General features: G+C 45.5%; 1 protein-coding gene across 1 annotated transcript in view; it reads right to left on the bottom strand.

Annotated features, from left to right (window-relative positions):
• Window positions 1-13,078: 13,078 nt before the first annotated feature.
• The window catches only part of LOC144774145 (TRPM8 channel-associated factor 2-like), a 92,193-nt gene continuing 78,303 nt past the window's right edge, over window positions 13,079-26,968 (bottom strand). The window contains 2 exon segments of the mRNA XM_078659164.1: window positions 13,079-13,330; window positions 18,170-18,504. Of these exon segments, the coding sequence (XP_078515290.1) occupies window positions 13,079-13,330; window positions 18,170-18,504 (587 nt within the window).

Raw genomic sequence — 26,968 nt, 5'->3', positions numbered from 1 at the left:
TGAGAGGTCGAGTTGGGTAGGTGGAACACTCTGCGAAAGCACATTGACTGTGCTCTGTCAAGCCAGGTGAGCATTTTGTCTTTAAAGATTATGACGCCTATCACCTTAATTAGCAGTGAAATATCTGGAGAGTGAAGGGCTTTCTTGGTTCTTACAAAAGCCCCCTGCAAGCTACGGGCCACTCCCTGCATTGCGGTGATATGCTGCGCTGGTCTCCCTTTGTGGTCCATCCAAACTCCCAGATACTTGCATGCCGTCACTGTCTCTATTGACTTCCCTTCAATGTACCAAGAGTGCTATCTGGCTCGTGAGCGTGAGACTATCATTGCCTTAGTTTTGGTGATGTTGATCTCCAAAGCATTTGCTTTGCAATACAGGGCCAGAGAATCGAAGAGTCTTTGAAGGCCCATCTGGGTTTGATCGAGGAGGATCGTGTTGTCAGCATATTGCATCGATTGAATTTTAGTGGATTCAATTTGTGGTGGGAATGCTCGGAAGAGGGTGAGCCCTTTTGGAATCCGGTTTGTGTGAAAGGTATTAATTTACGATCTCCCACCCAGGTAATCAGTTCTTGCACTTGGACACTTGCATATTCCTTCCCTTCCACATCAAGAAGGGCAATCATCGGTAATTGTCGGGGTCAGCCCGCGAGCATTTTTTGTGAATGGGGACGAGTAGAGATACACGCCTGGAGTCCAGAATGAACCCACCCATTCTGGTTGCCTCAAATAGGGTGGCCAGCAGTGAGGCCCATTTATGTGTGAATGCTTTGTATATCTGTGTTGGTATGCCTTTTGGGCCTGGTGCTCCTCCTGGGCGCATTTTCTTTATTATAGTGCAAAATGGTTTGTAGTTATCTTAATAGTGGATTCTATTTTGTAAAGTGATGACATCTTAATAATGCATCAATTATTTTAACTTGTAAATGTGTTTTTTTACCCAGACATTTTATGTTCATTGCAATGATTTTCATTAATCTGCAAGTAAGTATTGCTTGTTGGATCTGAGTGAGTGGTAAGCAATAGGCTGCATCCCTCATATGTATAGAAATATTTGTTGATTTGTAAGCTAGGAAGTGTGTAGTGTCTTGCTGCCCTCTATAGTAATTCCACTATAATTACTATTGTATCCATCAGAGTTGTGTCAATTCTATCTTTTAAGATTGCTGATTTTTATTTTTCATTAAGAATCAAACGTGAAGCAACTTTGAGTAAAATTCCCCCATCTATGAGGGTCCTTCTCCCTCAGTTTCCAAATGATCTGCGGTTAATAATGGGAGATTTTAATGCCAACCTCATAGAATCAGACATGGATTCTCCTTTAACTTCAGTGGTTGAACAAATGTTGGCCATTCCAGATATAAGTTGTCAGTATGAACAGAAAGACAGCCATGGTGCAAAAGTAGCAGCCTATCTAAATCAATTAGGCTTTCACATTTTGAACTGAAGATATCAATCTGACTTGAGTGGAGAAGTGTGGCTCAATGGTTAGAGCGGCAGACCCTGATGCAGAGGTCTAGCCCGGGACCAGGTTTCAATTCCCCGCCTCGGCGGGTCTTGGGCTCAAAATTCCACGGACCTGATAATTCTCGCCTCGGTGCCTATTCCAATCATGGGTCCCACTCTGCAACTCTGGGCAATAGCGTGCTTAATCTCCACAACGGCCAACACAACGCTAAGGATGCCTGGCCTCCACCTTGGGGGTGCCCAGGAGTGGACACCTCACAGGCAAAGCCAGGATGGGTTCCACAGCGGTATTCGTACAAGCGCCTTGAGACCCTTGCGGGTGAGTAGTGCGCTATACAAGTATCAATTTACATTTTACTTGCCTACTGCCAACATGCACGTTTCATGCTTCAGAAGGCCACTTTGGGCTGTATTTGGGTCTCGGTCGCTCACTTCCATGCAGTCCAGAAATTTGCAGTAATATTTTCATTGGCAAGCGACCACGCTATCCTCACTTGCAAAGTGCTTCTCTCACAATTCCTTCGCCCAGCAACCTTTCTGATTAGGAAAGAAGATAACTTAGAGCCAGTTAAAAAAAGTATGGTGGACTATAGATTACCTGGGAGTGATCAGCGAGATGGTGGACCATTTCCTCGATAAATTAATGCAAGAACAAAGCGATCAATTGTCTGCAATCTCATGGGAAACGTCAGTGGAAGATCTAAGAGAAAACGTAGCAACCAGGACAATGCCTGAGCCATATAAACCCTCACCAAAAACCCAACGTCCTTTCCGATACAAACAAAATATAGTGAAACTAAAACGTAAATTAAACAACATACTGCATAGAGGCACCCGTGATAACATTGAATACAAATCCCTCCAAGGGGAGCTATCAACTACAGGAAAGCAAGATTCACCTACTAGAGTCTGAAGGAAGAGCAGCATTGGGAATCTGCACAGGAAATCATAAAATCAGAAGACCAAAGGAAATTTTGGATTTGGATGAATAAATGTGTGAGACTGGACCAACCATCAACTGCCCCAAACATTGCTCCCACCTCATGGGAGGCCCACAATAAAACACTCTGAGTAAAGCCCCTCAGTGACAAATGGATCAGATGCCACAGTTTAAAGCATGCCAACTCTCCAGTAGGAACAGAGACCACCGTAAACATAACATCTACACAAGTCTCTCATATCATACAAAAATAACACGCCCGGTTGGGGGGAAGGCGGGGGGTGGCGCCCAGTCCAAATGGCATCCCATCAAAGGCGTACAAAGTCTCAGTGCAAAAATGGGCTTCAATTATGGCTCCCCTATTCAGGGAATGCAGAATGTATTGATCTATTCCGGTCTCTTGGTGAGGATTTCTGCTCGTCCCAATCCACAAAAACGGAACCCGATCCAGTCCCGAAAATTACGCGATGATCGCACACCTTGATGTTGAGGGGAAGTGTTATGCCAGCACTTTACTTCAAGAACTGACCTCTTGGGTGGAAGAGCATACATTGATCCCATATACCCTAGTTTTCAAAAGTGCTGTCACTTTGAAGATAACCTGGTTTGCTTCAATCAATCAATCAGGGAATTGTAAACGCGCTACTCACCCATGAGGGTCTCAAGGTGCTTAACCCACATGATCGAGGATACGCTTGCAATAAAAGGAAAGTCTTTGAAATTGGGGTTTATTGGCTTCCAAACAGCATTCAACAGTTTGGCCGGCCCAAATGATGGAAAAAACTAAGCAACTGGGCATTCCGCAATCCTTATTAAACGCTCTTATCATCTTTGTACACTGATGCGTGGGTGAAAATAAGAGTTTCCCTGCATAATCCACTACCGACAAAATCATGACCGATACAGGGCTGAAACGAGGGTGCATCTAGCAGACCTGCCAGCGTGGCTGCAGATACTAGGACCCGCTGCCTCGAGAGGGCGTTCTCAAGAGTAAGGAAAGTCTTGAGTACGCCGGACTTATCACCGGTAATTTGTGTAATCAGTGCCAAATGTTTGTTGACAGTGGCCTACAGCGCAATCATTTTTAAAGACAAAATGTCCACATGGTTAGGTTGAGTGCAATCAGCCTGCTTCCGCAGAGTGTTCTGTCTCCCAAACATTGACCTCTCGTGCTCAAACCCGCATTGAAATCAACCTGTCGTTTCAACATTGGATTCTGAAAGCAAGATCTGTAGCTTGCTGCTTAAAAACTAAAAATGACAGAGACCATATGTTAAAAAGCCAAACCTGGTCACTGATAAACAACTCATGGTCCACCTGGAATGAATTTTTAACGCACAGTCTAGATGCACTAGAAGACCATGAAATTTGGTCAAGCTCGCTACCCATCGGTCTGGCTGCAAAACTGTTAATCCACCAAGCAGAGAAAATTTCAGCTGAGCACGATGCACTAGCAGTGAAAATCCTCTCCCACGGCAGCTGGGCATCAAAACTTTATGACTGCGGAAGGCTACCTCGCTATCTAACACCCGCCTTACGCCAACATTGAAATATCACTTAATGAGATTATGATTTGCATTAATCCCTCTGATGTCATACAAGTATGGTCAGAGTTACAAGGAAGGCCGCTTCTGTGGTAAAGGGGAAGAAACCTTAATTCATGTACTATCCATCTGCAACAACCTCTGCAAAGTTTCTGGCTGTGCCCTATCTGGCACATTCTCAATGTACGGACATGCCAAGAGGCCCTGCAGGTGTGCATGGAGGGCGACGCTGCCCAGTTTGTGAAATTTACGACTGCAACGAAATATCTGCTTCCTACAGATCACTCAAAAGTTTAGCCTTGTCGCACCAAACTCTTTTTATAAAGAGGCAAAAATTGTTTTTATGATCTTTTTTGTAAAAATTGCAATGATTTTAAGCAATTTTGCAATAAAAATCTATCTATCTATCTATCCTACCTATCTATCTATCTATCTATCCTATCTATCTATCTATCTATCTATCTATCTATCTATCTATCTATCTATCTATCTATCTATCTATCTATCTATCTATCTATCTATCTATCTATCTATCTATCTATCTATCTATCTATCTATCTATCTATCTATCTATCGCCCTCTATCTATCTATCTATCTATCTATCTATCTATCTAAAAACACAAAGAAAATGTCTGGCACATGAACTTTCAGGATTTTGTTTGTGCAGATCTTTGGGGAAGTCTCTTTTCTCCAGCTCTTCCTTTTAAGTGGGTTCATAAAGCATTCTGAGGTTGGCACTCAGAGATAATATTTAGAAAAGCAAAAATATTCCGTGTTTAGGCTGCATAGCGAAGACTGAAAAGAGCATTTATTTATTTATTTATTTATTTAGTGTGTTTAATATAGCGCACAGCTACCCCAACCGGGTGTCCCGGTGCTTCTGCACATTTGCTGAGTCTTACGCAGGTCAGTTTAGCAAAAAAGAAAAAAAAAGGACATCGGAGACGCTTCGCTGCAGTCAGGGCTCGGGTCGGGGTACCAGGCGGGTGGACGGCGTCCCCCACTTATTTTACTGGGAGCTCGATAACTATAACCTGCAACTGAGTACAAGTCACCTTTCGTGACGTCACTTCCTGTGGTGACGTCGGCGTCCCCCCACCTCTTATCAGGACTTGTGCCCTGGCTGCAGTAGACTCTTGTGGGGGCATACCGTTGTGAGAAGGACTCAAGGTCCCAGGAGCGCACGGGGCCCACGCCAGCTGTCCTGCCTTTGCCCCTCCCATCTGCAGCTGTGGTTTAACTGACTATCTATCCACTTCACCAGGGGTGGGCCCGTCTGAGACCGTTTAAGGCCGGGCTGGGCCATACCTCTTGACCCTGGTCAGTCATAGCAACCGTGAGTAGCCGGACATGATCAGACTTGATTAGATTTATACAGCCTATTTATTATTAGGCAAACACGGTTATCAACCCACGCTACGTAGAAGCTTGAACGGTTGCGTTACCAATCTATGATACTTTTTATGTTTTTTTTACTCGATCAATAAGCTTTGATAAATTTATCCTGTTGTGATTATGTGATTAGGATATTTATGTTTGTTTTAAGAATCTATCTTTGCATCGTTTTTGTAATATTAGTTGGACATAAAGTATGACCTTTTAGTTGCTTAATTTAAGGTGCTGGTTATTGTAACATCTCTACTTCGGCACGTGGGTACTTGAGCACATCTTCCCGATAGTAGCACCAGCAGTATTTAGCGCCATACGTAATTTATAACATGTCGAAACGTAAAGGAAACAAAGATATAGTTGAGTCTACAGGTTCTACAAGCGATTCGTACCTTGTGAAGGCGGTTAGCGCCATCAGCGTTGAAATAGATGGGGCAGAGCGCCGCCTCTCATTAGGATTAGGTAGCCTACCTGACCCTCTAAGCTTGATAGAGTCACATGGGGAGCCAAATGTAATCAATGACCAAGATATTGCCCCTATTATGGATTCTGCAAACCCAGATGCTGCTCAGAATTCCAATGAAACAAGTGAAGTCCACTGTTTGCCGTTAACCAATGGGGTGCTTACTCCAAGAAAGAAAAGGAGTTGTAGAAAAACCAGCCAAAACAGGGGGCGACCAGCAAAGGTATTAAAATACAGGGGATCAACCCTCTAGGATATTGAATGATGTACAGGTTAATCAGATCATTAATGCCCTGACTGTCAAAATTGAAACATATCTCAAACCATTACACAATAAAATAGACAAAATAAATGGGGAAGTATTTAGGCTTAGTGGGGTATTGAGCCACCACAATGAGCTACTTAAAGAAATTAAAATTAGACAGCAAGAAGGATTACAAGATGGTAGTAATGTAGGAACAGCAGCTACTTTAGGAGTTGTGTCCGATTCCCCTAGAAATGTGAGGGCAAGCACTCATTTCAATGCACAAGTCGCAGCTACAGGAGACAATATAGCCCCCCTAGGCCAAACAAAGCAATCGTTAGGTAGTAACCGCGTCTGTGATGTAAGAAACCAAGGAACTAGAAATATGAAAACTATACCAGGGACTAATACCCGGGCGGAGAAAGAACCAGAGGATGGAAAACGCAGTAGAACCATCAATCTACCCCCGGAATGCTCTCCGTATGTGGCAGTATTGGTGAATGTCCCCCCTCTTAGTCAGTCCCAAATTGAAACACATGTTTCTCTTAAAAATAAAACGGTGCATTGGCTTAATCGTAATTGTGGCTATCCGGTTAATCATGCAGATCGGGATTCTTATGACTAGAAGAGTAAACTAGATTGTCCCTTTAAGGAAATCCATACAGGGTGATTGTGTCATTATTAATTTTAAGAACCCACATTATGCCAGGATCTCCCTGAATAGAGCAGTAGCCTTGCCAGTTAACGATTCTAGTACCTCATTACTCCCACTTGGTTTCTTCTACAGCCATCTAAAACAAGTACCACCTAGAGCGGTAGACCAGGAATGCCATAGAGCTAACTGGGCACTGCCACTCCAGTCGCATTTCGCCCTACCCATATATAATCGATTTCAACCACTCAGCACCCTAGAGGAGACTGAGTGACATAATCTAACCCGCCATACAGAAGGATTGGCGGGCCACAGGGGCTTTGGCCAACAAGGGGCAGAAATCCCAGTGGGTCAGGGACTAGTAGGTCAGGCAAGTATATTGGGAGTCACGTATACCTCTGTTGAAAGGGTTCTTAGTATAGAGCAAGGGGCAACCCCTGAGGGAAATATAGGACAACCGTCAGAAACAGATCCTGCACCTCAAGCTATGATGCCCGATTGTGACAAAATCAGGGCCGGTCAGTTTATAACAACTCAGTTAACCGGCAACGTAGATAGACCCCTAGTTAGTGGGTTTACTATAGCCTCTTGGAACATAGCCAGGTTGACAAAAAAAAGGGATATTTTAGGATGGATGGATTTTCTCCATAATCATGATATTATTTGCCTCCAGGAAAATTGGTGCACAGATTATGTTAATTTTGAGGGGTTTGTTTCCTGTGATTTACCTGCTTTGCGTTCTTTTGCTGGTAGAGCAAAGGGTGGGCTTTTAATTCTCTTGTCAATCAATCTGCCTATAGAAGTTAAATGTTTACTAACATCGGGTGTCACTCACAGATATTATGGCTACACCAAAAAATGGCCGGGATGTTTTGTTAATTAATTTCTATAATAATCTCTTTGATTGTACACGACATAAAGTAGTTACAGAACTGGAGAATGTTATTGGTAAATTGGGCACTGAAGAAGATGTCAGTTTTGATATAATTTGGGTCTGAGATTTTAATACGTCTATATGTCCTCTGTCTACCACTAAGGTCTGCGGGTTCAGGATTGATACAGGAGATGATTGTATGCATTTTCCCCATAATCCTTATGGAGACATACTTAATACCGTTATGGCTAACTTTGATTTGGACATAATGCAGTGTGCAAGAGATGGGATGGGGAAACCAATTACTACTTTTACAGGCAGAAATGCAAATACAGTTATCGACCGTGTACTGGTTTCTGCCAATATTATTCCCCTATGTACCACCCCCTGGATTGATGAATCCCTACTTAGTGATCACAATTGCATTATTATGCAAGTAGCTGTATGGGGTAATAGATCCGTAGTAACACAAACAATTGTGGGAAATATTGCCCCGTGTAGACCTAAAGGCACTAGAATAAAATGGAAAGGGTTAACCCAGATAGGGTGTTAAAAAACATTGCCACTGATTGTTATGCTGAGATGCTTGAGAATTTGGATTTCAATACTGAGCCTGCACTGATTTTAACGAATGTCTGTGAGATAAATAATACTATTGATATTATTTTGACTACGACATCCAATAAGAAATTTACCCAGAACAGAGGATGGTTTAACCATGCTTGTACTCTCTCATTGAACCAGTTAAAACAAGCACTGTCCAGTAGTAACAGGTATCCGATGCTTGTAAAGAAGTTAAGATTGGATTATAAATTCAAACTCAAACAGAGGAAGAGGGAGCTACAACAGACGGCCTGGGACAAACTCGCTTTGGCCGCGGATACATCAAACTGCCAGCTGTTCTGGGAAACTGTTAATTCTCCTTTTTTAAAAGACGAGGTAGTCCCCGAATTATTGTCCCATGTTAGCAGTCAGGCATGGGTTGCTCATTTTTCTAGTGTTTTTAACCCAGGAAACCTTACTACAAACGACCTTACTAATTTAAGTATCTGGCCTATCATACCACTAAATATTACATTAGCTGAGGTGGAACAAGGCATTAAAAGTAGCAAGGGCGGGAAGGCCCCAGGCCCGGACGGGGTTCCAATAGATGTTTATAAAGCCATCCCTGCTCTCTGGGGACCTATACTAAACAGAGTTTTTAACGCTGCTGTAACTGAGGGAACTCCTTCTACCTGGGGTGAATCAATCGTTATCCCCATTTTTAAGAAGGGGGTTAAATCCGATGCCAAAAACTATCGGCCAATTTCCCTTTTAGATTCCTCTATTAAAATTATGAGTAGGATTCTACTTGTTAGGTTAGAGGAATGGGCTGAGGATAATAGGATTTTAACAAAGACACAATATGGTTTTAGGAAAGGGTGAGGAACCCTTGAACAGTGTATTAACTTAGATTTATTAATTGGAAAATACACATGTGCCAAGCAAGGGTCCCTTTTTTATGCTTCGCCGACCTCAGCAGCGCATTCGATTTAGTGGATCTCGCCATACTTGGGCCGACTCTTTTAGATCTTGGAGCCCCAGAGACCATCATTTATTTTCTGGCCAGGCTTTATGAAAGATTGTTAACATCTGTACGGTATGGGCATAGGGGTGAGTGCACCCCTAAATGTAATGTTAGATGTGGCATCCGACAAGGTTGCGTCCTAGTCCCATTGCTCTTTACACTTTTTATTAAGGAAGTTGACGCAGCACTTAAACTTGTAAAATCGGATGCACCACAGGCGGAGGGCCAAGAGCTGCCGGTACTGCTTTATGCAGATGATGCTGTGCTTTTATCCAGAACACCCATTGGCCTTCAGCGGTGAATAGACAAGTTCGCTGATTTTGTCACGAGGAGGAAGTTGCAGATTAACAAGACCAAAACATGTACTATGGTCTGTGGTCCGAGGCGTAAGAGGACTAATTCCTTTTTTATAGAGGGGCAGAAAATCCAAATGGTGGATAAGTTCTGTTATTTAGGGATAACGTTGTCTGGTGTTGGTAAATGGTCACAAGAGATGTCTAATGTTCGGGCGAAGATGGCAAAAAGTGTCCATGGAGTTTTTAGGTTTGCAGCGAAGTTAGGCGACCGACAAATTAAAGACATGACACACATCTATCCATCAAGATGTACCTCGATCGCACTTTACGGTGCGGGGGAATGGGGTCATAACTCTAACTGTGATCTGCAAACAGTGGAAAATATGTTCCTTAAAAAGTTGCTCTGCTTGCCACCCTCGGCGTCAACTGAATTAATTCACAGTGAAGTGAAATTAACTACCTGATGGACTTAATAGCATTCAGGCCATTATTGATTTGGAGATCAATATGGCTGAAGGAGGAGACTGCCTTCAATAGAACGATTATCAAAGACTGTCTCCGATTAGATAATTGTCTCACGATTCCCTGGCTAAATTATATTGTACATAGTTTTAAGGATCTTTTCAAATTAAACATTTTGGATAACCCCAACGCAGTAACAGAGTTGCCCAAAGCAGAAATGAAGAATTCGTTTCTGCTGCATAGAAAGAAGAGGCGTTTAAGTAACATAGGGCTGCAAACAACCTGCCAGTTTTATTAATCTTATTCAGTTCCCGAGGGATTCCAAACTTATTTGAGCCAGGTAACCAGATCTTCGCATTGTTATGTGCTCACAAGAATGAGATTTGGTCTTGTACATCACTTGGTAGCTTTTCCATGTGTAAAATAGTATCCTGCCTCCCCCTGCCCTTGTGACGGCCACACTAAACAAACACTTTGCACTTTCTCCTCATATGTGACTTGTATTTGAACCTCCGTATTGCATATTCCAAACCCTTGTTTATATAATATTATACTTTTACCATGGAAGCTGCTATGAGTTTGATGTTTACAATGCGAGAGCCTGATCTTTGTTTTTAGACTGCAACTTTTATTCTAAAATCCATTGATGCAAGGAAAAGTATGATGTTTTAATGCAGTATTATTAATCTGATTGGATTTTATCTATTTTATGTACAGAATTGGTTCTTTTAAACAATTGCTTGTTTTTCTTTCTGTGTTTTTATGGTTGTTTTATATGAACCGAATAAAGCTTATTGTATTGCATTGAATTGAATGTGTTTAATGTAAGTAGGTAAATGAAAACAAAAACTAAAATTGCCCCAGGGTAAATTGTCTGTTGTTTCACAGTTATGTAGATATACATAAACCCTAGTCTTAATAATAATCCACATTTGTAAAGCGCACAATCCCCCGTAAGGGTCTGTAGGCGCTGGGGGCCGTCGGGAAGATTAAGCGAGCTATTGCCCAGAGTCGCATGGTGCTGGGCTAACCTGCCGCCGGGGCCGGGGATCGAACCGTGGTCCCCAGATTCCAGCGTCAGTCACCCTGGCCGCGGCGCCACACCTCTCCCTAAATATTAGACATGATTTTAATCTGTTCCCTGCCAACACTTTAACCAAGCAGTGACGAGCAGCGGAAAGTAAAAAAAACCAAAGAGTTCTCACACACAATAACAGAAGATCCAAAGCGTAAAGAAACTGTGCTTTACCAGTGCGCCTCAGCCATGAAGGGACGTGACGTATCAGCATAACCAACCAATTAGAAAGCAGCAAAAAAGACCGACAGTGAAGTGAACCAATGGTAGGTAGCAGGCATGAAAAAAGGTGTAATATTGATCACACCAGGACTTGCAGAGAGCGCATGCGTGCTGTAGCTCGATCTAAAAATGGAGGTTATAATGGGGCGTCCAAAAGGTATGTACTGGTCCAAGCAATACATTGTTGTTAAATTGTGTTAGCAATACTAGGGCGTTGACATCTGTATGTAAACTCACTATGAGCATTAAGTCACTGAGGGTCAACTCACTGAGGCTTATACACAGCTTGGAAAAGACTGCACAGTGGTGACGCGTCTACCTGTTGTGTCATGAGCTCGCAGATAATGATAATTTGCCCTGTGGCCACTTTCCTCCATTAGCTCCTTCAGAAGATCACCCTAGAGGACTGATCCCTGCCTGTAAGTCAGTGTATGCGGTGTAGCAGTGCCAGGTTTGCCATACAATATTTTAGGGCATTCAAAGGCTTACAGCTACCAGGCTGCTCTCTGGGGAATGTATGTATGCTTCTCTGTGTGGGACACAGGTCTTGAATTTGAAGCGTGTTACGTTTGGGGTCCAACACAGGTTTCTCAGAGTAGGCAGAACGTGAACTCTAGTGTTGGGTAAAGCTAACCCTCTTCTATTGGTTCTGAATATCTGGAGTTTTTTTTTGTACATTCAAGAAAACCGGTGGCCACAAAAAGGCATATTTATTAAGATTTCACGCAACACAGGGCAGCAAGCAAAGCCACTGTGCTGCATCAATGGAGAGTGCAAAAATGCTCCTTATCGTTTAAGATATGGCACAGTTCTGCTCCCTCCTAGAACTGGCACTCTTGGGGACAATTCAGGCATCATTAAAGCTTGTGGTAAGGTCCTTATATGGCTTTGTAATCTCTACTAACATTTTGCGTCATAGCTGCACCGGACGTAAAATGGTAGTAAATCTGCCCCGAAGGTTTTTCCAAAGCAAGCGTTGGAAGCTTTGAAGGAGCGAATCAATGGGATTCCAAGGTTTCAAGTCCCACCGAGGCATGATCTTCAGCAAGCAGATGGTGCATGCGTCTGAGCTTACATCGATCTATCTGAATGGACATCGATCTATCTGAATTTACATCGATCTATCTGAACGTTCATCGATCTATCTGAACGTACATCGGTCTATCTGAACTTACGTTGATCTATCTGAATGTACATCGATCTATCTGAACTTACATCGATCTATCTGAATGTACATCGATCTATATAAACTTGCATCGATCTATCTGAATTTAAATCTATCTATCAACATTCATTGATCTAGCTGAACTTACATCGATCTATCTGAACGTATATCGGTCTATCTGAACTTACATTGCTCTATCTGACTGTACATCGATCGATCTGAACATACATCTATCCAGCACTATGCATATAAATCAGTTAATCAGTCTCTAATGTTGCCTCAGTCCCAAACTCTCGCAAACTGGTTGAACACATGGCCACCACACAGTTTCTACTCTGATGTTGGTATCGTGCACCACTCCCAAAGATCCTACCTCACAACACATGTATACTGAACTCACACATGTATGAGGGAACCTACTCCCTCCAGGGCATTACAGACACTGTTTACTGTCGAAGACCATCATTTGATCACTTACATCATTCTAGTTGCTGTAGTCTTGTTTTGCTTTCATTGAACTTATTAGACAAACACACTGAAATCAATGATTTGTAAGTGAAAAGCTCAGGACTGGAGGCTGTCGTAAGGTGGACACAACACACATGCACACAGTAGGAATATATGAAATCACATTGATTATGATGCAGTCATTAAAGAAGTTGCTAGGTCACGTTGATATCTTGAAGTCACTGTGGAGTGGGATTGTGTGTTTCCATATTTAGTGACTTTCAACAAATTTCTTCATCGGGTTCTCCTCCCACTCCGGCAGTGAAGACAGCTTTGCAGAGACGCTGTCTTTGATCGGCCAGCCCCACATCTTGAAAAATGGGGCCAAATTCTTCTTAACCTGATTGGAGAACTTTTCTGCCCACAGATTCATCTTGTAGGTGTTTTCATCTTTGATGTCAGTCAATTTCTGGTATTCGGAGAAGAGCTGGATAAAGGGAGCCCAACCAAAGGCTTCCTGCAGCTGGGAGACAAGAGGCAGTACTTTTAAAACACACAAAGGCAGAACAATAACTATAGGAAGCAGAGAGCGAGAACCAATCAGTCTTCAGATCATGACTCAACAGTGTTGGGGTTCAAAAGGGGGTGGTGATGGACGGAGCATCTGAATCAATCAAACACTCACACCCAGTCAAAAGATCTGGGTTTAATCCATCACCGTTCTTTAGCCCACTCTGCCACCCCAGTTCAGACACGGCCATATGCGAATCAGTCTGACCCTGTGCCTCATGGGAACAGTCCTGCCCGAACTGCCAAGCCATGTCTTCCCTGGACCGGAAACAAGCTTCCGGGGACCGGTTTCTGGCATTCCAGCCGTCTTCAGTCCGGCTTGCTTGAATCCAGTGGCAAAGTGAGCAAGGTACTCACGTCTGAGCATACCCCGCCACACTTATGGCGGCCAAAAGCGGTACAAAAGGGGGTTGTGATGGACGGAGCATCGGAATCAATCAAACACTCACACCCAGTCAAAAGATCTGGGTTTAATCCATCACCATTCTTTAGCCCACTCTGCCACCCGAGTGGACCGGAAACAAGCTTCCGAGGACCGGTTTCTGGCATTCCAGGCATTTATAGAGCACAAACCTAGTTACGGAGCAACATAGTGTTCCAGAGGTTTTTCAATTGGAAATACATGAAAAGAAAGATTTGAAAATAACAGAGTAGATAAAGTGGATTTCTAGGTGGGTATATTTGCAGAAGTGCCCTACAGCTCGGAAATCTGAAGCTGGGAGACAAAAGATTGTATTTTATTTTTAATACACAAAGGCAAAACAATGACTATAACTAGGGGAGAGTGAGAATCCGGCAGTCCTCAGATCATGACTCAACAGGGTTGTATGCACTCTGGGTATTTCAAAGTTACAATCCTAAATTTAAAGCAACAGAGCACTACAGAGGCTTGCAGATTTGATTTGTATGAAGAGATATGTAAGTAGGAAGACAGAAGACCAAAAGAGACATAGGGCACTTTCAACTAACATAGCACAGAGAAAGGGAACCTCTTGTGAGGCTATTTGCCAAGGTGGCCCTACAGTTGGGAAGGTTGACCTAGCCGTAAGGTGCTGCTGGATGAGAACAATCTTCAGTTCCTTCTGGAAGTAAAAGAGGGTGTGACATACATCTGGGAAGAAGGGAGCTCCAGACCTTCCGTATGGAGCAGGAGAAGGTCTTTCATCCTGCCTGTCATTTCCTGCACATTGCATGTATAATGTCAGAGAGACCCCCTGACATAGACTAAAGACATGGATGAAAGTCTCTAACTCTCAGTTCCTCCAAACATAGCTCAAAGATGACACAGGTGGATGCATGATTACCACTTCCAAAACCTCTCTGGAGATGGACCAGGGTTCACAGCTGACTGCACAGTGCTGTGAAGAAAGAACACACCATAAGAGGCATCAGCAGCTTTCACACCATTAAGTATTTTGATGCTACTCTTCATTTATCACCAAGAAACTGGATGGCACATGGGGTGCAAGGGCTTCCAAAGAGTCACTGAGTCTCGGAGTCTTAATATGGCTAGGGGGTGTGGTGATTGAATTTCTTAACCAACTAGCCAATGTAAAAGGAGTATGTGGTCACCTTCTTGTCGCTCATCAGTGGCGCACTTCACTCTACTGCCACACTCAGAGCCTGCGGCTGCTTCAGGGTGCAGTACTAAGGAGGATGCCCAATGCGAGGCCATCGCCCATTCTGCTGATCCGCAGATACTGTGGATTGTGGGCGGCCCCAGTGAGCGGCAAAGACTGGGCAGGACCCAAACATACTGGTTGGAAAGAACGTTGATCTATGGGGGGACCATTGGTACCCCACTTTAGTAGGCCTTCCTCAATTCTGTTCTATCTCTGATACCATCCGGAGACTCCATTGGCTCCCTATGGCTCAGCGTATCCAGTTTAAGACACTCTGCCTGTCCTTCAAAATTTTTAAACTTGCCACCCCTAAAATGCTCTGCAATCTTCTCACCCCGTATGCTCTGACCCGTGTGCTGCATTCTGCTGGCCAACATTTGGTCAAGATACCCCGGATCAAGCGCTGCCAAGCGGAAGGACGTTCCTTTGTCTTTCTAGCGGCTACACTGTGGAACTCCCTGCTGGCACATATAGGCGAACGGGAAAACCTTTTGGATTTCAGAAGGGCTGTCAAAACCCACCTTTTTACCCCGAAACTAAGCCTGCTTGTTCCATGCTCTACCTCTTTCTCTGAAGTCAGTCATTTTTCTGTTGCAAAACGCTGGGACGCCCCTTTCTGGGGCAGCTGAACGCTATATAAACTATTGTAACATATTAACATATTAACATATTAAAACAGTACAATTCGTTGAGAGGGCCCAGACCAGTTGTGGGAACAAGGTTACCCCTGGGCGAATATGTTTGGGTCATACTGGCCTGTGTTCTCAGTGTGGTTCCCTGGGGGCCCCTTTCAACCACATAGGCCTAATCTGCAGCCATCACTTAGGTACAGACCTCAGCATTAGAGTGCAGCCCAGAGCCCTCCAGCTAGCTGACACTGCATCACAAGGATCACAGCTGCAACAGGGAGTATCGTAAGTGCAGTTCCACCTTAAAAATCCAATTGTTCATATTTGAGCTGGGTGAGGTCACAGAGCTCTGCACTATGCAGCCATCTTGCTTGCTTGAGAAGCCACACCCACTTGACATTTCATTAATGAAAACTAGAAACAATGGTTTCCTATGATTCATTCAAAAACAATTAGAACCAACTAATAATAGACTGAACCATGAGCCAAAGAGAAAAATATTTCAAAAAGTTAATATTTCAAATTCAATCTTGGTATCAACAACATTGTATGCAGGACTGATGGTGCAGCACACAGTGGAAGGTGAGAGACAGACCTATTTGGAAGACAAACAAGATCATACAGGGCGGGCCAGACACCTAAATTGGTACAGAGAACAATGTCTGTGGAACCACCAGCCAAACAATACTCGCTGAGCTGCTGACTGATGCTCAGCCTTTAAAGGCGAAGCAAGAAGTGAAGCTGGAGAGAACAGCATTGACCCCATCCAGACTGGCAATAACTAGAGTTTGACCCATGGTGGGGCGATCAGAATTAACCAGGAGAGCTTGACCCTTCCTGTTTAATGCATGAACTTAGTTATTTGTTTCATGAAGGTCTAGCTTCTCATGGATTGCCTACAGAACCGGGGGTACTACTTGTTGAGTGCCCACCCTACTTCTTGAATGAGTCAATGTCCATGATTGACTATTGTTGGGTACTAAAGAGAGATTTTAGGTTTCTTTAAGTTGCCAGACAAGGTAGGTTCTACAAAATTCGGTTCACCGCTGTCCAAAGCAAGGCTCCCAGAGCATAAACTGACTGTCCACTGTGACTTTTCAATAAAATCTGAAACATTCTGGTTGTTTGATTTTCAATATATTTCTATAGACCTTTAACAACATCAGGGCACTGATAAAGTTCAATGCACTGAGAACAATGCAGCAGCAGAAGCAGCATGAGATGAAGCTGGTGTTTCTGCTTTGGTTTTACTGCTCTGCAGCGGCCAATGTGACCCATAATTCCTACATCCAGACGAAGGTACGTCTGCCATGGAAGGGATCTCCAAGTCAGAAGATGTCCGTGTTTGATCAAACCAGGCAGGGATATTTCTTCTAGATACATTGCAAATGTGCTTTAGTCAAGCTATGATATTGTCACAGTATCTACCCACTCATATAAAGGTGAATAATATCTACAAAGGGGTGATGGATATTGAAAAGTCCACTTGTCCAGCAGTCACCTGTTTATATTGAACAGAAGAGGAGACAGAGAGCAGCCCTGTGGAACCCCACACCTGATGCCTTTCCCGGTCGACAAGAAGAAGACAGCACTTGACCTGAAAGAATGTCAACAGTGCAATCTTGTTCCAGAGCAGAGATCCCTGCCCAGTTCAAAGAGGATTCAGATTTCTAAGTGGTCCTCAACACGGGAGAACAACAGATCTTCACTAATGCCAGCAATTCCACTTTCCATCCCTTTTCCTGGTCTCAGCCCAGATTTTCTGTCCTGCTGAGTTGACTTGGACTCTTTGATCTCTTGTTGTCAAGCAACCTCTACTTCCCGATCATGTATTAAAAGGGGAGGTTAAAGGTGACTTTATAAATCACTGAATCCCATTGGTTGTTAATGTTTTGTTCAATTATTATAGTGTGATAGAGCGGAGGTACCGTGGGTACCATGTATTGCTGTAGTGAAGCCTACATGGTGCTTCCTAGCTCAGGTAGGTTATCAGAAGCTATCCTTCATTGTTTTGTCCTTGCAGGTCCTGACTAGAACACTCGGGTTTCAGTTTGTTGACTGCTTCACTCACTTGTCGAGGGCTTAAAACTGCAAAAAGGCAGAATATTTGAAGACTCTGTCCAAGTGTAGGATGATAACTCCACATTCACTGAAATCCTTGCTTTATCTCCTGGATCCTGTTTTCAAAGAAGGACATCAATTTTTCACACCACTGATCTAAGAAACTCGGGTATCTTTGGCCGTCTCTGGCTTCATGACTTCTAAGAAAAACTAGAACAATTCCCTAGTTGTCTTTGACACCTGTTTGATCTGATTGTAAGAGGGGAGTGTAGTACTACGGACTGTTGGTCCTATGTGTGTAGGGATCGCAGCTGAGCTGAGTTTGTTGAGCGGAAGTGACCTGTGAGTGAAGCGTTAGGAGAGGATTGTCATGGACGCCAAAGATTACCAAGAGGGTTATTCTGAGATCACTCCATTATTGCTGCTCCTCAACAGACTGCAGAAACCATGGGATTTCACCCATTTCCCCTCAAGGCTCACCTGCAGATACATCTCCAGAGCGGCCCATAAAGTCCAGTCCGCCAGCTTGGCTCCTTTCTCGAGGTAGTTCTTGATGTGCTTCTCTCGGCACTCTGGGTGAAGGTCTCCATGAGCTCGGCTCCTCTGGATTCCCAGCACCTTCTCGCTCACGTAGACTGACCAAAGGTTGCAGGTGGCCTCCGTGGTGTTCGGACTGATGTTCCAGCCCCAGCACTGCTGATTATGACCCATCTCGTGGATGGGACCCCAGATCCCTCCACTAATTAAATCAAAGTTAGTCAACTCTTTAGCGGAGTCTGTGTGGGCCATGCTGGGATAGCCAGCGTGCATCCAGCCTGAAAGGAGAAGACAAAAGATGACAACTGCTGCATCCCACAGAAGAACCATCAAACACAGCACATGAACAACAGCCTTGGACATGCATACAATAGTCTGGGTTGCTGTCTCACTTTCTGAGACTCTCTTGAAAGTCAGAGTCAGTAGGTGTCATAAGTGGGAGATGATATCTGTGGTACCCACACATCACTTCCTCCTGTTTCAAAACATCACTGGTTCCGAGGGCTCATAAAAATGATCTCTTTAAACTAGTTTTATAAAAACATACTAGACAGGGCGTCTGTGCCTATAAAAACAAATTGACTTCATTCTTCCCTTCCGTTTTACTGATCATTAAAAAGTTACAGGGACTGTTGGCGGCTGTTGAATGACAGAGACCAAAGTATTAATTAGAAGTCGAAGGAGCTGCATGTGGATACAGGGGGTGAACCCCTCACCTAGTTGGCCGGCAACAAAACGGCAGGTCTGTGTCTTGGATTCAGAAGGTTATCCTAGCCCCTTATAATGCCCAGATCCTCTGATTGAATGACCGGCACAGGGTACGGTGTAGTACTCTGGCCTGTTAGCACATCATGATCTGTCTTAATAGGAGACTACGAAGAGTCTGTGGTAAAGGGCATCTCCAGTGTAAGATGTCCCAAATGCAGTCCCCCCTCTGGTATATTAGCAGTACCGGAAATGGGTGGCAACACATCTGTACCAGAGGGAAGAGAAACATGAAACGTGTCAAACTTGTTATGATGAGGCGAGTAACATAAAGCAGGATGCGGATGTTCAAGGCCCACTCAGAGCATTCATGCAGCAGTCCAGGGTTGCGGGGAACATCCTTTTCAACGCAACTTTTACCACGCAGTGCTTTTACAACGCAGGCTTTACCACAAAAAACATTACAATGCATTGCACTGGGGGGCGCTTTAGGATAAGTAATAGTTTAATTTACTATCCAACACCTACACTACTATTCACGGGGACTGGAGTTGGAATAGTAAATTAAACTATTCACTATCCAGCACCACCCAAAGCAATGTGTTGTAATGGCTTGCGTGGTAAAACTTGCGTTGTAACAGCATGCGTGGTAAAAGCATGCGTTTGAACAACGTACATCCCTAGGGTTGCATATGCACTTGTAAAGTGAAACTCATGCAATTTCACTCATCCTACCAAAACACATTAGGTGTGGATAAGTAGGAGGAAGTTATCTTCTACCCCCAACCCCTAGTCTTGTCTTCAGTCAGGCTACTTGAGGAACGTGCTCTAGTAATATCCTGCGTAGACTAATGAATATAAGTCTTCAGCTGCCTTCCTACCTAAGTGAGCAAACACAAGGAGATGATGGACGGAGCGCTGACACTTTTCAGACAGTCACCTCCAGTCACAGATCTGGGTTGAATCTATCATCGTTCTTTAACTCACTTCGCCACCCCAGTTCAGACCCAGCCATAGTCAAATCTGTCTTGACCCTGTACCTCATGGGAACAGTCCAGCCCAAACTGCCAAGCCATGTCTTCCCTGACCCGGAAACACACATCCTGGAAAAGGTTTCAGGATAGCACCCCTCATCAGCCAGGCTTGCTTGATTCCAGTGGCCAAGTGAGTAAGGGACACACGTCTGGGCATACCCAGCCAGCTTAGGGTGAACAAAGCAAACACAAGGAGATGATGTACGGAGCGCTGAAACTTTTTAGGCACTCACCCCTGGTCACAGATCTGGGTTGAATCCATCACCATTCTTTAGCTCACTTTGCCACCCTAGTTCAGACCCAGCCATATGAAAATCAGTCTTGACCCTGTTCCTCACAGGAAGAGTCAAGCCCAAACTGCCAAATCAGGTCTTCCCTGGACTGGAAACAAACATTCGGGCACCGGTTTCAGGATAACATTCCTCATCAGCTAGGATAGCTTCAATCCAGTGGCAAAGTGAGCAAAGGACCCACGTCTGTACATACCCTGCCATCTTTGGGCGAACTAAGCAGACACAAAGAGATGATGTGCAGACTGGTGAAACTTTATAAACACTCACCCCCCAGTCACAGATCTGGGTTGAATCCATCATCGTTCTTTAGCTCACTTCGCCACCCCAGTTCAGACCCAGCCATATGCAAATCAGTCTTCACAAAGATCTGAGAGGCAACCAGACCAGCATACACTGAAATGACGGCAAAATTGCCAGGCATAGACAGAAGAAACGAGAGATTATCTTTCATTATTTGATCCTTTATTTCATATTCATTGGAGTACTTGAATACAGCCAACTCGTTTCGCCCATATCTGGGCTTCTTCAGGGCTGCAATGTACACAAATATGGCCTACATGAATCCATTCATTATTGCAAGTCATGACCACAATTTAAAATATTTACATTCAAATACAGCCTACAAAAGGAAGGATCTATCACTTATTCCAACACATTCCATCCATCAAACACAGGGAAGGTAATCTTGCTTACCATCCAAGAAGACAAGCTCCTCAGTTTCTTGGCTATTCCCAGTGCAATATCTTTTTAATGAAACAGGAGCTACAAACAGATAAGATGGAGTCACATATCAAGCCCCACAGATGCTACTCAAAATTATGTGTTGCTCTGTAAAGAAGTGCAGGTTCTCTTGGCAAGGGAGCCATAGAGAGGGTGCCTGTATCAGAAGTAGGTCTTAGTTGTTATTTCCACTACTTTATGATGTGAAAGAAGGAAAGAGGACTTTGTCCTATTCTGAACCTGCACCTTCTTAGCCTCTTCCTGAAAAAAGAGTAGTTCAAAATGCTCAGGCTCATCCAAGTTTTGTCTGCCCTGGACCTGTAAGACTGGATGGTATCGATTGACTTACAAGATATATATTTCAACATCCCCGTCCTGCCGGCACACAGATGCTACTCACGGGTCACAGTGACCAGCAGCACTCTCAGTTTGCTGTGCTATCTTTCAGCCTTACCAGCAACCCTTGTGCGTTCACCAAGATGATGCCAGTGGTCACAGCTTGTTTGGGGAGGTTGGAGATTTCAGTCTCCCACTACCTCGATGACTGACTGTTGAAGGCGGGCTCTCCCCAGGATCTTGCCAGTCACCTTCAGACTACTGCAGACCTCCTGCACTCGCTGGGGTTCACTATGAACATGCTTAGGTCAGACCTGACTCTCTCTCAGATGCTCACTTTTATCTGCACAGTTCTGGAAACAGTGCAGGTTTGGGCCTATCTTCCCCAGCAACAAGTCCAGGATTTTTGGGCTATGATTCAGATGTTTCAGCCTTTATCCTGGATTTCGGTGAAACTGAGCTCTAGAATGTTGAGCTTCATGGTTTCCATCATCCTGCTGGTGACAAATGTCTGCTGGTGTATGCAGGCTCTGCAGTGGAACCTGAAATTCAAGTGGGCTCACCATCAGGGGAACTTTTCTGTCATGGCCTAGAACTCTAAGGGAACTGCAAAATACCTGCAGTGATGGTGAACAAACTGCACTGGGTCAGTGTCCCACCCCTCTCCCTTCCCGAAACACATCTAACAGTAGTGACAGATGCGTCATTCCTGGGCTGGGGCAGCCATCTCTGAGAGGTGGAGATCAGGGAGCTCTGGTCTCCGGTGGAGTCTGAGTTCCAAATCAGCCTATATGAACTTCTGGCAAATCACTTGGCTTTAAAAGCCATTCTTCCTTTGATCAAGGGAAGGCTGGTGCATGTCTTCATGGAAAGCCCACCGCCATTTGGTACTGCACCAAATGGGGTGGGGTGAGGTCATGGACCTTGGGTCAAGAAGCCACGAGCCTCTGGAATTGCCTGGAATGTCAGGGCATTTCCTTGGTCAGTTCAGCATCTGGTCGTATCTCTGTACGCCAGTGCGTACAAACTCAGCTGAAGATGCCTAGTGGATTACAAATGGTGTCTCCATCCAGAGGTGATGAAAGGTCTCTTTCAGAAATGTGGAGAGCCTTGGTTAAATCTGTTTGCCACTAGGGGATGGCGAAGAATTCCTCAAAACTCTGTGAAGCGATACAGAGTGTACTTTTTTCCCTTGCACAGCTCATCAATTGTAATTTGTGAGCACTCACGAGACAAAATGATGTTGGACCTCCTCTCGGAGAGATTTCTCAATGCGGGCAGTTGCGGCAGGTTGAGAGGACTCGCTTTGAGAAATCTGCCTCAAGGAGTGCTCTCACCTTATCGGCTCGCATTGAGGAAGCTGACACTCAAGTAGAATGTCTACTTGAGCGGCAGAAAGCAGCAGCGCCCTTCAGTGTGACGTGGAGTGCATTTTGTGCTGATTTTGAGTGCAGGACAAACTCGCGGCGCTTAAAATCAGTGCAAGCAGCACAACTTAACATACTACGCCGCTGGCTGAACTCTGCGGAGTACGGAGTGTTTTTCTGTCACTTTGCCGAGTTCCATGGAGTAAAACTCTGCAAAATCCACCCAGGCCTATTTGCCACAGCTAAGAATGCGCAATGTCAGCAGGTTTGTGTGCTGGAGTTTCCAAATCGGCTCTCATTCTGAGACGCTTTTTGTCTCGAATGGAGCTCCAGCCTAATGTATGCCTTTCCACCAATACCACTCCTGTCCCGAGTTCTCAAGAAAATCAGGAATGAACAGGCCTAAGTCATTCTTGTGGCTCCTGATTGGGCCTGAGTCTGGTATCCTGGCTGTTGATTATGACCAGCGGTCCTCCAGTCAGGTTGCCTCTTCTGGAGGATCTTCTGTTGCAGCAAGAGGGCAGGGTCCCGCTCCAAGTCTGCTTCCTCTCCCACGACATGCGTGGAGATTGAGTGGCAACAGTTGACCTTCCGTCTGAAGTCTGTGATGTGTTTTGGGTAGTCAGGCGTCCCTCCACCAAGCCCGCATATGTCTGCCAATTTGTATAAGTTTGTGTTATGGTGTGCCTACCTCACAGTTGAACCCCTTTCTGCACCTTTATCCAATGTCCTTTTGTTTGCCCTTTCTTTGGCTCGGCAGTGCTCTGCTGTTGGCACTGTCAAAGGTATCTTTCAGCACTCTCTGCATTCCTGCAGTTGCCAGAACAACGTTCTCTTTTCAAATTTACTGTTGTAGCCAGGTTCCTTAAAAGTCTGTACCACATGTTTCCCCCACACCATTTATCATGCCTCCATGGGACCACAAACTTGTTCTCACTTTCTTGATGTGAGTGCCTTCTAATCTTTGCACAACTGCCATCTTCTGATGCTCACCATTAGGACTGCCCTTTTAGCGGCCATCCTCCCTACAGCTCCTTGGACATGTGCGCCCTTCCTTCTGAAGGTTGTCACTCCCTTCCATGTAGGCCAGAGCATTTCCCTGCTTACCTTCTTTGCTTTGCTTCATTCTTCAAAGGAGGAGGCGAGACTTCACTGTCTCGCCCAAAAAGAGTGTTGTTGTTCTATCTTGATCGCACAAAAGTATTCCCGTTGGATGATCAACTCTTCATGGACTATGGCTGAGCCAAAAAAGGGAGGGATGTGCAGAAGCAGACCATCTCATGATGGATTGTCCAGTGCATTAAGATCTGTGACGCAATGGAAAAGAAACCCCCCCGAGGGCTTGAGGGCTCACATCACCAGAGCCAAAGCTGCCACCACTGCGTTAGCGCTGAGCATTCCTCTCCTGGACATCTGTCAGGTGGCGATGTGGAGCTCACTGCATTGATACACAAAACATGACTGCTTGCACAATCAGTTCAGTCGTGATAGGCACATCGCTCATTCAGTCCTGCTCAACTTTTCTATCTAAGTGGGTTTGCAGACCATCTCCCGTGAGGTATTTCTTGCATACCTATTCTAAGGTCAGGAATCTGTGGCTAGGAGTCTCTATCAGATTAACAAGTTACTTACCTATCGTAACTCCCTATCTGGTGGAGACTCTATCTAGCCCCAAATACTTTACCAATCCTTCCATCCTCCATGCAAACTGGTTAAGGTGTAAGGGACACCCTTTTCAGGGCCTTATTGTTCAGTTTTCACTGTGGCTCTCCGCTCCTGGCTTGGAAAGTTAAGAAAGTAACTGACGTCAGTGCAGTGAGGTGGTGCCTATATAGGTACTGCGCACATCATTTCCAGTGAAGCCGACGTGAGTAGAATGACACCACCTACTGCTGCACAGGGGTACTGCTCGAAAATCTTCCGGATCCATCCTGACACCTGTGGAAATTCTAAGGTAAGGAATGTGCGGATAGACAAAGTCTGTACCAGATAAGGCATTTGCAAAGGTAAGTCACTTGTTCTTTACCAACATAAAGCCTTTCCTGCAATATTCTAAAGGCAGGGTCAGGTTAAGGACTGATCTCAAACTTATACCCAAAGTACCAACTAAATTTCACCTCAATGAACCAGACGTCCTTGAGACATTGTTTCCAAATCTGACAAGTCTAGCAGAAAGAACTCTCCACTCACTGGATGTTAGAAGGTGTCTGACATTTTATTAAGAAAGAACTAAACAAACAAGAAATCCAATCAGCTTCTAATATCATTCTTTGCACCACTTAAAGGTTTCTTGTGACAAAACATTAAATTTCGAGATGGGCAGCTTCGACAATAATCTTCTGTCATACAAAAGCAGGAAGGCCTTCAACGCATGCAATCAAAAAACTTTATAGAAGAAGCATCGCTATTTCATCAGCACCTTCTTCAGAAGTGCCACTAATAGATAGCCACTAATAGATATTTTAAGAGTAGCAACATAGATCAGCAGTTACATAGGGGGCGTGGCTTGGGCGCCGATGGTGGAGACGGCATGAGCAGCTAGCTCCTGGTCTGATCCCGCCCTTTATCCTGAAAATCTGCCTATGGTGCGGCTGAAATCACGGAATCGAGTGTCGGAACGGCCAAGGAAACATACCGGCCAGCTGCAGTGATCTTTGCAGGTCCCGAGGTGCTCCGGCTGCGGATGATCTGGCCGATAGACCCAAGGAAGGTGCAGCAAAATGGCGGCAGTGATCGGTAGCTGAGGCCGGGACGCGATACCCTGATCGCTTTGGGTGCCTACACCTCCGGAGCACGACTGCTGACGGCGAGCAGCGCATGATCTATGCATTATGCTGCGAGGGTACCGCCAATATCTGCGGGTGCGGACGTCAGACCTGGAGGCGGAGATTGGGTGCATCACCCGGGACATCCAACATGGCGCCCGGCGGGCGGAATGATCGGAGGGCCCGCATTAGTGGCATTGTGTGGCGCCAGTTCCCAGGAGGACTAATGGTGTGGTGCCGTCCGGCGGCAAACAAGAGCTTTCCCTGCGGGACAAGTGTGGCGGTTCACGTGCTGTACATCCTCTGTGGAGCCGTGGTGAGTGGGCGGGCGGCCTGCGATCGCTGTTGAGCCGGCTGGGAGACTCTGCAACCTGGCCTATCGGGAACGACGGAGAGAACGACGGGTGCCCTGCGAGCCGGACCTGAGGGTCTGCGGCTGGTGACTGGATTGCTCTGAAGCCCCTGGTGAGTGGAGCAGCACGGGCCTGGGACCGGCGCTGCGGAGGTGGGGGCGGGGGCAGGCACGTAGCGCTTCGCAGCCGGGGTCCGGGAGCACACGGACGGCGAAGCTGCATGGTGGAAAACTCAATAGCATGGCCTGCCAGAGAACTGAGGCGAGGTTGGGGAAGTACCTACCTGACCATAGCGGGAGGGGTGAGGAGGGCACGAGACGCCGTGTCCCCCGTGGGGAATTCGGCCGGCAGCTGCTTTGGATGCCACGGGTCCCACTGGACCATGTGACTTTTGCTGGATCTCTACCCGGCGCTCAGGCTCTGCGAGAAGGGCTACTAGTTGAAGTGGTGACAGCAGGCGGAGAGGTAGCTGGGGCCCTGGAAAGCAGCGCGTGGTGCGATGAGGATCCCGCACGCTGGGGGAAATCTTGCTCATGCCTGTGGTTGGTAGGGGGCATCTAGCAGGTGCTCTAGGCTGTGAGTACGTCTTCTGGAGTGCAGTGGCCCTCTGAAGGGCACGGGCAGGTGATTTGTGATCCCGAAGGGTTGCCCCCTGCTCCCACGGTGACCCACGACGACGTTGGCAGCGGTGTAGCTGAACAGGAGGTTCCCCGCCTGTGGAATAGTGGTCCACCTCATTAGTCAAGATGAAACCTAAAAACAAAACAGAGGGCGCTGCGGGGCAGGACGAGATGGCGGTGAGGACACAGAGGGCACGCTCTCTGAAAAAAGGCTGACTGAGCGCCTTGATAAAATCCTGGAAGATATAGCGGCAACGAAGGAATCCCTGCACCAGGACATAACACAAGTGGCAACGGGGCTGGGGCTCCTAAGGGCGGACCACTCAAAACTGGCGGACAGGGTTAAAGAAACTGAATCGGTCATACAAGACTTGAAGCCGGCAGTGGTGACGGTGGAACGTAAACTGGAAGACGCGTTACAACGCCTGGCGACTCTGGAGAAGAGGGCAGAGGATTCCGAAAGTCGCAATCGGCGTAACAACGTACGGGTGGTGGGCCTGCCCGAGAAAATAGAGGGAACGGACATGATAATGTATCTGGAGAACTGGT

This window comes from Lissotriton helveticus, chromosome 8 (assembly GCF_964261635.1).
Source record: "Lissotriton helveticus chromosome 8, aLisHel1.1, whole genome shotgun sequence".
Lineage (NCBI taxonomy): Eukaryota > Metazoa > Chordata > Amphibia > Caudata > Salamandridae > Lissotriton > Lissotriton helveticus.
The sequence above is the reverse complement of the archived record's forward strand: the minus strand, read 5'-3'. Positions and strand labels throughout refer to the sequence as shown.